Consider the following 11,036-nt stretch of genomic DNA (forward strand, 5'->3'; position numbering starts at 1 on the left):
TATTTTTCACTCCAAAATAATTGATTTTATTCTGCAATTACACCTTTTTCCTACTAGGGACCGCTGTGGCACCAGAAGAGAGGGCAGCTGGCTTACGGCTGGAGCAGCCAGCCACTGAGGGGGAGGGGGTCAGAGGATACTTCACAATGGAGTCAGGTGTGGAGGCAAGGAGTATGGGGGAGATGGACAGAATGGAGCATACAGGGCTCCTGGGGTCTCACTGGAGCTAGAGAGGTAACAGTGATCCAGGGGTGGAATGCAAGTGGGGACGCAGGGACACATAGGAGTGGAAGGGGGGGCAGGGACATACAAGGATGGGGGGGATGCAGGGACACATGGGGAGAGAGGGCAGGTGTGCCTTACTCAATGGGAGAGGCCAAGGGTGAGCCACGGTTCCATACGGGAGGCTCTGCAACTCTCTATCAATCACTCTTCCCCTCTCCCCCCAAATCCCCCTCTTCCATACTTCCCCCACCCACCCCCAACAACTCTCAAAGTTCACTCCAGGCTCCTTCCCAGTAATTACTTCCCTCTCCCTCAGCTCCTTCATTACCCCTGGCTCTCCCAAGCCTTTGCACTGCTTCTGAGGGGTGCGGGAAATACATTTCTATATTGTAGTTTAAATGAATTATTACTCTGTTAAAAGGTCTAGTAACGAATCTCTTTGTGAAAAATCACTTTCTCAGTCTTTTTGTTTGTATTGTTACGAACATAGATGCCGATAGGTGGCTTGAAATAAATTATCAAAATAATTGAAACTCCTGTGATTATTGTGAGGGGTTGGTATCACAGAACCCCCTTTGGGGCTGCCACCTGATGTGCCAAGACTACTTCTGCCCCTGCTTTCTCCGCCAGCTTAGGATGTCAGCATCCTGTCTTACTGAGCCAGACACGCCAGTCTGCGCCAACACAGACCCAGGGCCTGAAACATGTGCCTCAAAGGCTTAAATCATCCCAGCGAGGCTTAAATGAAAGCCAGTTGAGAAGTGTTCCTGCCTTTGACACTCAGATACCCAACTCCCAATGGGGTCCAAACCCTAGATGAATCCGTTTTACCCTGTATAAAGCCTAAACAGGGTAAACTCATAGATTGTTCGCCCTCTATAACACTGATAGAGAGCTATGCACAGCTGTTTGCCTCCTCTTCCCCCAGGTACTAAGACGTACTCCAGGTTAATTAAGAAGTAAAAAGTGATTTTAATAAGTACAGAAAGTAGGATTTAAGTGGTTCCAAGTAGTAACCGACAGAACAAAGTGAATTACCTAATAAAATAAAATAAAACATGCAAATCCATCTCTAATACAGTGATAAAAACTGAATATAGATAAAAACCCTACCAGTAAGCTTCCTTGTACAGACTGGACTCCTTCTAGCCTGGGTCTAGCAGTCACTCACACCCCCTATAGTTATTGTCCCTTGTTCCAGTTTCTTTCAGGTATCCTTGGGGGTGGAGAGGCTCTCTCTTTAGCCAGCTGAACACAAAATGGAGGGGTCTCCCAGGGGTTTAAATAGACTTTCTCTTGTGGGTGGACACCCTCCCTCCCTCCCCCTGTGTAGAATCCAGCTCCAAGATGGAGTTTTGGAGTCACATGGGCAATGTTAGAGAGCTTATTTCTTCACTCTCCCACTTCCCTGGTTCTTCTCGCATGAACAGAGAGCAACAATACCCGAAGTCCGAAGGTGCAAACCATTAGATGTTTATTGGGGTGAACTTCCAGCAAGCTTAAATCTAAGTTCCTTTTTCCTTATTTTCGAATCCCAACTAACTTCCTGTTATTATTTATATAGTACTATTCTTAGCTATACCTTAACCAATCATTCTACTGAAATTTAACTAACCAATCCTAACACATTGTAACATGATTAGCTAACCAATTATATCCCACCACCTTAATTAGTTTACACCCAGCAAAATTAATTATACAGTAGACAGAAACAATCACAGAACCAGGCAGAGACCATGCCAATAAACAATAGCAAAGTGGGAACTACAATGACAAAACAATACAGAAGTGAGGATTTCACAACTACATCTATAAAGACATAAGAGTTTCCCAGCTGTGTCTATTGGTAAGTGAGTTCTTACCAGACAGAAAACTAACAACCTAAATGTCCTTTTACATCTTCTAGGCACTTTCCTTTCTCTGACAGACACTATCAAGACAGGATTGTATTCCTAACAGCCCAATAGCACCTTATTTCAATGTGACTAGTTTGCAATGTGAGGATGTGACCAGTCACTTCCCAGCTTATGACTGCCTCTGTCACTTAGCCAAAGGCCTTCGCCTAAGAACAGGGCCTCAGACTGTCACAGTAAGAGAAGGACCTTACGCTGGCAGACAGTGATTTTGATTCTTTCTTTCTTTTATGCCTCTAGAACTAGCCAAGTGATAAGAATACACCTAAATTCTTAAAGTACCGGCCTTTGCAGACAGGCCTGAATATCTATATCCTAACAGGCAAGTCACATGTCCCTGCAAGACTGAGTTCCTTAGCAGTCACACCACATTCCTGGGAAAGCTCAGAAGTGGATTGGCGTCTCCCAAATCACTGTTGGCTTAAGTGGTTCTTGATTGGGCACTTACTGGGATTAGACTTCTCTCAGAAAACTGACAAAATACTTTACCAATGGCTACCCGGAAATCAAGCATGTACACAGCCAATATTCATAGCTTCAACTACAAAAATGACACATGCATATAGATAGGAGGAATAGATTCAATAGATCATAACCTTTACAGAGATATGATACATGGCACATGTACCATAAAACACATTCCAGTTATGTCATATAGACATTTACAAGCATATCTCCATAAAGCCTTATGGGGTGCCCTGTCACAATTATATTGTGTTATTTTGACAAATAAAATATGCAGAATTTTAAAATATGGGGTGCAGAATTTTTTTTTGACATAGAATTCCCCAAGGAGTAATGCAAAACTCTCTGTGTGCACCCGCCAGTCACACAGTTCATCAGGCCTCATGGTCAGTCAAGCCTTAGTACATTTGGGCTGGTTTATCTTAAAGATTTACACTTCACATTGGCTTCTGAATGCAGCAGCTTCTTTAATAGCAAAGAAACACCAGGTTATCCCCCCACCTGGCTGCTCTTCCCCACACTGCTCAGTTAAGTCCAATTCCCTGCCCCACACAGTCTCTGCTGGGCATGATGGGGACAGGACCACTTCCTGGTCTGAGTCTGCTGGCACTGTGCCAGGCCTGCCAGCAGCCCGTCGGGCCCTGGTGGTGGCAGAGGGGTATTAGGGAGTCAACTGGGGACAGGTGAGCAAAGCATTTGCCACAGTCAGCACACCTGTAGAGCCGCTCCCCACTGTGAATGCGCTGGTGTATTCTCAGGTATTAGCTCTGTGCAAAGCTCTTTCTGCAGACAGTGCACTGGAATGGCCATTCCCCGGTGTGTGCACTGATGTATTCAGAGATTTGAGCTGTGTGCAAAGCCCTTTCCGCAGTCAGTCCAGCATTACAGCTGCTCCCCGGTGCGTGTGGGTCAGCTTGTTGGCACTGCTGAACTTCTTACCGCAGTTGGCACAGCGGTAGAGCTGCTCCCCCGTGTGTGTGTGCGAAGATGTTTGGTCAGCGTACTGGCATTGCTGAAGCTTTTCTTGCAAACATCACAGTGGTAGGGCCGCTCCCTGGTGTGCGTGCGCTGGTGTGTTTTCAGGGTCGAGCTCTTTGCAAAACTCTTGCCACAGTCATTGCAGCGGTACGGCCGCTCCCTTGTGTGCGTGCGCTGGTGTGTTCTCAGGTTTGAGCCATGGGCAAAGCCCTTGCCGCAGTCGGTACAGTGGAGCGGCCACTCCCCGGTGTGCGTGCGCCGGTGTCTTCTCAGGTTTGAGCTCTCTGCAAAGCTCTTGCCGCAGTCAGTGCAGCGGTGCGGCCGCTCCCCGGTGTGCCTGCGCTGGTGTATTTTCAGGTGTGAGCTCTGTGAAAAACACTTACCGCAGTCGGTGCAGCGGTGCAGCCACTTCCGGGTATCTATGCCCTGGTGCCTTCTCAGGGTTGAGATCCGATGAAAGCCCTTGCCGCAGTCAGCACAGTGGTGCGGCAGCTCCCCGGTGTGCGTGCGCTGGTGGGCTCTCAGGTGTGAGCTCTCCGCAAAGCTCTTGCCACAGTCGGGGCAGCGGTACGGCCGCTCCCCGGTGTGCGTGCGCTGGTGACTTCTCAGCTTTGAGCTCGTTGAAAAGCCCTTGCCACAGTGGGTGCAGTGATACAGCCGCTCCCCGCTGTGCGTGCGCTGGTGACTTCTCAAGCTTGCGCTCGCTGCAAAGCTCTTGCCGCAGTCGGCGCAGCGGTGCAGCCGCTCCCCGCTGTGTGTGAGCTGGTGCATTCTCAAGCTTGAGTTCTGGGCAAAGCCCTTGCCGCAGTCGGTACAGCTGTATGGCAGTTCCCCGGTGTGCGTGCGCTGGTGTCTTCTCAGGTACGAAAATTGTGCAAAGCCCTTGCCGCAGTCAGCACAGTGGTGCGGCCGCTCTCGAGTGTGCGTGCGCTGGTGTGTTCTCAGGTGTGAGCTCTCTGCAAAGCTCTTGCCACAGTGTGTGCAGCGATATGGCCGCTCCCCCGTGTGCCTGCGCTGGTGTGTTTTCAGGGCTGAGCTCTTTGCAAAGCTCTTGCCGCAGTCAGCACAACAATACGGCCGCTCCCCAGTGTGTGTGCGCTGGTGTATTTTCAGGACCGAGGACCATCTGAATCTTCTGCCGCAGTCAGCACAGCAATACGGCTGCTCCCCGGTGGGCATGCACCGGTGCTGCGTCAGTGAGGAGGGGTTGCTGAACCTCTTGCCGCAGTCGATACAGCGATGGGGACACCGGCCCATGGCGAGTCTCTGGTGTGTAGCCAGGTCCGGTCTCTGCCTGAGTCTGCCCCGGGGATGGACTGTGTCCTGTGCATGGATCCCTCTGTGGGCTGTGGGATTCTGCGTTCCTGCCGTGCTCTCTCCACATTCAGACTGTGTCCTCGTTCCTCCTGGGATCCTGAGCCCTGCTGGAGAGAGCAGAGGGTATCCCAGTGTTAGCTCACGGTTAGGGCTAGGGTTAGAATCTCTAACCTTGGGAGTTTAATACAAGCCTGGAGTGGCAAGTATTAAGGTTTAAAGTCCTTCCAGGCCCCCACCTTCTGCACTCGAAGTGCCAGAGCAGGGAATGAGCCTTGACAGCAGGGTTTATTAAAAATCCTGGAGCAGTCACAGTAAATTTACAGACCTGTGATTTTACTAAAGTTACTGTAACCGCTCCATAATTTCTGATAAAAAAAAATGTGGTGACAAATCTGCAGCCTGACTCAGGGTGGTTCTACCCTTTGGTGTTTCCGCAGCACCTTGCGCCTGCTCCCACAGGGGCTAGGCATGTCTTGGGTCTTGGTTTAAGCTTCAATTTTACCCTGCCCAGGATACAGGCAGCGCCTGGCACAGCAAGGCCTGGTTTTGTTTCCAAACTTATTTTGTGTTTATTGCAATCAGAGGGGTTTATTTATGTGGTATTAGTTCTTCACTTTCTCCTGTTTTATAGGATGAGGCCTGTTCCCCAGTTATTTTGCTGTTATAATTATATTGGTTTGAAACTAGTTTAGTTGAGGGGCTACAATCCCTTCATGTGGACGCAGTGAGACCAGTTTAAAGCTGCTTAGAACAATGTAGCTTATTCCTGTGGGGGAGCGAGTCCCTTTCTAGGAATTCCTTTTGAAGAAATCATTTACTCTCGGCCTGAGGTTTGAGTCTTTGTGCAAAACTAAAACTAAACTAAAATCCTCAAGAAGATGAGGGTTTTGGGGGGTGTCTGTGTGTGAAGGATTTGAGGGGATGACCAGTCACTCAGAGTTTGTGTGATGTAACCTGGAAAACATGTCTGTATTGTGTCACAACCCGCTCCCTGGCACTGCTGAGCTGGAAGGGGTGAATGGCTGCCACCCAGCCTTTGGTCTAGAGACAGTCACAGACACGTTAGGACTGAGGGCTGTGCTAAGCATTGACACTGAAGCAATGAAAGTGACAAAAGTATCGTGCCACAAAGAGCAAGAGGAGAGGGGATGGGACAAAGGCCATACCGCCACCCTCTCTCTCACAGCCAGCCCATACACCAGGGTACTCCAAGTCATGGCCCGCAGGACAATTTAATCTGGCCCCTAAATGTGTCCACTCCCCCCCCAGCAGCCGCCTGGCCCGCGGGGCAGTTTTAGAGCATTACAGTGAAGTGCTGCAGGTGCTAGAGATCTGTTCTGCACCATGGCACCTCTGCATGGCATCACCTTACACTAGTCGTATGTGACTGACCCTGCCCGGCGTCATTCCCAGCTTTCTCCTTGCTCGCTGGGAACAGGTTTCTCCAGTCTGAGAGGTCACATGCAAAGTGAAGTGGCAGAGAGGGGGTGGGGTGGGAACCTGGAGAGGACAGCGCTTTCTCTGCCAAGGGCCAGTGACTCTGGGATGCTCTTACAGGGGGCAGAGGCATGAAAAGCCATTTGAAAAATCTCTAGGGCGCCCCTTACCTTGGATAATTTTCTGAGGTGTGGGAAGCCTAGAAGGTGTTGTGGTCTATGGCTGGACAGGTTTGTCTTTCTACCCAGGTGCTTGTTTCCTCCCCAGCAGCCAGCTCACACAGTCTCTATTTTTCTTTCCCCTCCTCCTCCCCACCAGTCTACGTACCCCATCTCCTCAGAGTGAGGGCAGGGGAGACAGGGCTCAGGAGAGCTTTCAGTGAATGTCTGACTATGGACTGATTACACACACACACACTCATTGGCTCTTCCACACTCACCTCCGAACACACAGTTGTAATATTGTTGTTACTTCTTGCTACTTCCTATAATGCACATATATTCTCTGAAATTTTATTCTTCCTCAATGTGTTACTTTAGTGTTTTGACTGGTCTGTGCATTTCATGATTTTTATTTCTCTTGCACTTAAATTTAATTAAATTTAATTAGTAAGTTCCAAAATACCTAAGGTCTCCTGGCTGAGGTAAATATCCCTATGGTAACTTTTAAAAAAAGTATATGTAGATTTTTTTGTGTCTACTGGTAGTACACATAACTCGATGTACATAACAAAATTTATTCTGCAAATGGATGGAAAAAATGAGAGGGAACATTGCTCACAGCCCCAGTGTCCTTTCCATTAAACAGCTGGGGTAGCCGAGACATGGTGGAGCTGCAGCGACTCTTCAAAAAAGTGTCGTACAAGAAATGGAAAGCAGGTCAAATTTCAAAAATGAGTATTAAAAAACACCACAAGCATCTAGGGAGAAAATGAGAAAGGCCAAGGCAAAAAACAAAACTAAACTAGCAATATAAAGGGAAAAAACAAAGCGTTTTATAAATACACGGTGAGGGAGAATCCATCGCGGGAGCTCTCCCAATGGTTTATTCCCCCTCCCAGATAAACACTGGCCCCTAATTCCCAGCTTCAATTTGTCTCTCTTCAGCTCCCAGCCAGTGAATCTCGCTCTGCCTTTGCCTTCTACATCAAGGAGACCTTCGCTAGCAGGTGTGTAAATCAGAAGGGACTGGATTATTATGACTCACCTGAGGAGGGGCTCTCAGGCCCAGAGTTTACCCTGGAGATCTCAGCATCCCGGATCCAGAGCTCTGCCTCCCCTAGCTCGATCCGGTGGATTAAGTCCGGTTTGGAACCTGAAGAACCTGTTTTGGGGGAAAGTTTTATTACTAAAGTTTTGGGGGCAGGGTCTCGTTTATGTTTGTGTAGCACCTGGCATGACATCTTGCACGCTGCTTCATGGGAAAGCACAAGAGTTTCCAAGCAGGAGAATAAAGAAATAAACCTTCCTTAGAGGAGATTCCTTCCCGTCTTCCGCCAGGCAAGTTCAGTTCATACTCTGAATCAGCAACGCCTACAACCCTTCTCACTTTGCAGTGGGGGCCAAGTTTAAATCCTTGCTGAAGTAACTCTAGATGTTCCATAGAAATATCCCTTTCTGCTAATACCTTGGCCTCTACGCGATCTTGTGGCACTACGTTCCATAGGACAACTGTGTGACATGGATTTTCTTTTAACCCACACTTTGGACTAAGGCAACTTTGCTCCTTGCCGACTTATAGTTGTTGAAACGTTTCAGGCATGTCATTAAGGCAAACCGGCCACAACGTGTCGTGGCAGGTGTGACCCGGTGTCACCGTTACACAGACATTCCAGTTCTTTTGCATTGTTCAGTTGTACAGTTGTTAAATTTACAATGTTCATTCTTTTGGGGGAGGTAGGGAGCTGTTGCAGCAGCAGTGTTTTCCCCCTGCCTTATTTGTCTGACTAGAATGAGTTCCTGAGGCAGAGTTGCTGCCGTCAACCTCTGGCTGGGATTCCGGGAAGAGATGGTTGCTCATCGGCTCTTTGCTACCATCAGGAATGTGCCACGACTGAGGCAGGTAATTCAAATAAACCAGTTACACCAAGATTAGCCCCAGGCTCTGTAGCCCCGAGTTCTCCTCCAACAGCGAGCTGACCTGAAAGGGGCTGGCATTTGCCACCACTCAGTGACAGGGTGCCACATGGCAGCCAAAGGCTCAAGGGAACCCAAATGTTTTACAGCTGTGAATAAATGAAGGGAAATTGGTCCTTACCCAAGGAAACGAGGGCCTGGTAATTCCTCAGCATCTGGTTCCGGTACAGCTGCTTCTCTGGCTGGGACAAGAGCTCCCACTCCTCCCGGGTGAAATACAGAGCCACGTCCTCAAACGCCACCCGCAGCTGCTGGCACAAGCGTTACACACTCACCACCCTCCGCGCCAGCCCCAGCCCGGGCTCTCACCAGGGGACGCGGGTTCGAGGGCAGCGGCTCCCGGGGAACCCCCAGCCCAGCAGCTGTGACCCAGGGAGACCCCCCCGCACAGCCCCCCGGGGACTCAGGCCCTGCTGGCTGGGGACAGGAGTCATAGAATCATAGAATATCAGGGTTGGAAGGGACCTCAGGAGGTCATCTAGTCCAACCCCCTGCTCAAAAGCAGGACCCATACCCAATTAAATCATCCCAGCCAGGGCTTTGTCAAGCCTGACCCTAAAAAGGTCAAAGGAAGGAGAATCACCACCTCCCTAGGCAACGCATTCCAGTGTTTCACCACCCTTGGAGTGAAAAAGTTTTTCCTAATATCCAACCTGAACCTCCCCCACTGCAACTTGAGACCATTACTCCTTGTCCTGTCCTCTTCTACCACTGAGAATAGTCTAGAACCATCCTCTTTGGAACCACCTCTCAGGTAGTTGAAAGCAGCTATCAAATCCCCCCTCATTCTTCTCTTCTGCAGACTAAACAATCCCAGTTCCCTCAGCCTCTCCTCATAACTCATGTGTTCCAGTCCCCTAATCATTTTTGTTGCCCTTCGCTGGACTCTCTCCAATTTATCCACATCCTTCTTGTAGTGTGGGGCCCAAAACTGGACACAGTACTCCAGATGAGGCCTCACCAATGTCGAATAGAGGGGAACGATCACGTCCCTCGATCTGCTCGCTATGCCCCTACTTATACATCCCAAAATGCCATTGGCCTTCTTGGCAACAAGGACACACTGCTGACTCATATCCAGCTTCTCGTCCACTGTCACCCCTAGGTCCTTTTCCGCAGAACTGCTGCCTAGCCATTCGGTCCCTAGTCTGTAGCTGTGCATTGGGTTCTTCCGTCCTAAGTGCAGGACCCTGCACTTATTCTTATTGAACCTCATCAGATTTCTTTTGGCCCAATCCTCCAATTTGTCTAGGTCCTTCTGTATCTTATCCCTCCCCTCCAGCGTATCTACCACTCCTCCCAGTTTAGTATCATCCGCAAATTTGCTGAGAGTGCAATCCACACCATCCTCCAGATCATTTATGAAGATATTGAACAAAACGGGCCCTCGGCTCCCCACGGGGCTCTGGGGCGGGGCGCTGGGAGGGGCCCGAATCCCAGGGCAGGGACCAGGCTCCTCCCCCGGCCGGAGTCCCCGCCTCCGCCCCAGGCCTGGGCTCGGCCCCGCTCCCGCCCCCGGCTCGGCCGCCTCGGGGCTCCTCGGCCCGGCTCCGCGTGTCCGCCCGGCCCGGGGCCCCCAGCGCCGCTCCCCGGCCCCAGCGCTCCGGCTGCGGCAGCCCCCAGCCCCGGGGTCACTAGCGCGGGAGGGACCCGGTCCCGGCCCCCCTCGGCCCCAGCCGGGACCAGCCAGTGCCCGGCCGGGGAGTCCCCGCCCCGCGTCCTACCTGCGCCGGCCCCGCTGCAGCCATCGCCGGGCTCGGCTCCGGCCCCGGCCGCTTCCTCCGCCCGCGCAGCGACCTCCCGCCCCGCGGCTGGTGCCTCCCTCCCCGGGGCCGCCTCCCGCTCCGGCTCCGGCTCCGCCCCGGGCCCCGCGCCTGCGCCGCCCACTCCAGCAGCCGGGGGAGGCCCCAGCCCAGCGACCTTCCGGCCCCGTCCCCGGACGCCTGGGTCCCGAGTCCCGCCGCTGGGGGCGCTCGCGGCACCTGGTCCCCGGGCGGCAGGAGCCCGAAACGGGACAACCCGGTCCCCGCCCCTGGGCTGTGCGCGGGGCCCCGCTGTGCTGTGGGGAGCCCGGAGCCCGGACTCCTGGGTCCTCTCTCGGCTCTGGGAGGGGAGCGGGGACTAGTGGGTACAAGAGGGCCTCGGCCAGGCTGTGCAGCGTGGGAGTGTCACAGTAACACACGGGTCGGGCTGTGGTTGTTGATTGGCTGTGTGAGGTTGGTGTGCGCATCTGAGGAGATCAACCCCCAGGCTGTCTGTGGGTCTGAGTGGTACAGGAAGGCTGTGTAACGTGAGTGTTTTACAGATCACAAGGTGACTGTGGAGTGTGTGTGTGTCACAGTAAGACAAGGCTCTGGATGTGTGCTGTGTTTGTTGTTAGGCTGTGTGATGTTGGTGTGTGTGTTACTTACAGGGGATCACAGCCTGGGGTGTGGTCCCCTGTAATGTGTGTGTTAGAGACAATTGTGTGTGAGTTAGAGGAGGGCGGTGTGTTCATGAGAGTTACAGGAGCTCACACGTGGCTGTAGTGTGTTTGTGTGTTTCAGGAGCTCACACCCATATCACT

At 51.6% G+C, this 11,036-nt stretch overlaps 1 protein-coding gene across 1 annotated transcript; it reads right to left on the reverse strand.

The window, feature by feature from the left end:
* Window positions 1-1,177: 1,177 nt before the first annotated feature.
* Window positions 1,178-10,499, reverse strand: LOC140913661 (uncharacterized). The gene is given in 5 exon segments (XM_073350433.2): window positions 1,178-3,582; window positions 3,585-5,005; window positions 7,542-7,658; window positions 8,592-8,718; window positions 10,195-10,499. Coding segments are annotated over 5 exon segments (1,797 nt in total). The 5' UTR covers window positions 10,219-10,499; the 3' UTR covers window positions 1,178-3,474.
* Window positions 10,500-11,036: the final 537 nt, after the last annotated feature.

The sequence above is a fragment of the Lepidochelys kempii genome, chromosome 6 (assembly GCF_965140285.1).
Source record: "Lepidochelys kempii isolate rLepKem1 chromosome 6, rLepKem1.hap1, whole genome shotgun sequence".
Taxonomy (NCBI): Eukaryota; Metazoa; Chordata; order Testudines; family Cheloniidae; genus Lepidochelys; species Lepidochelys kempii.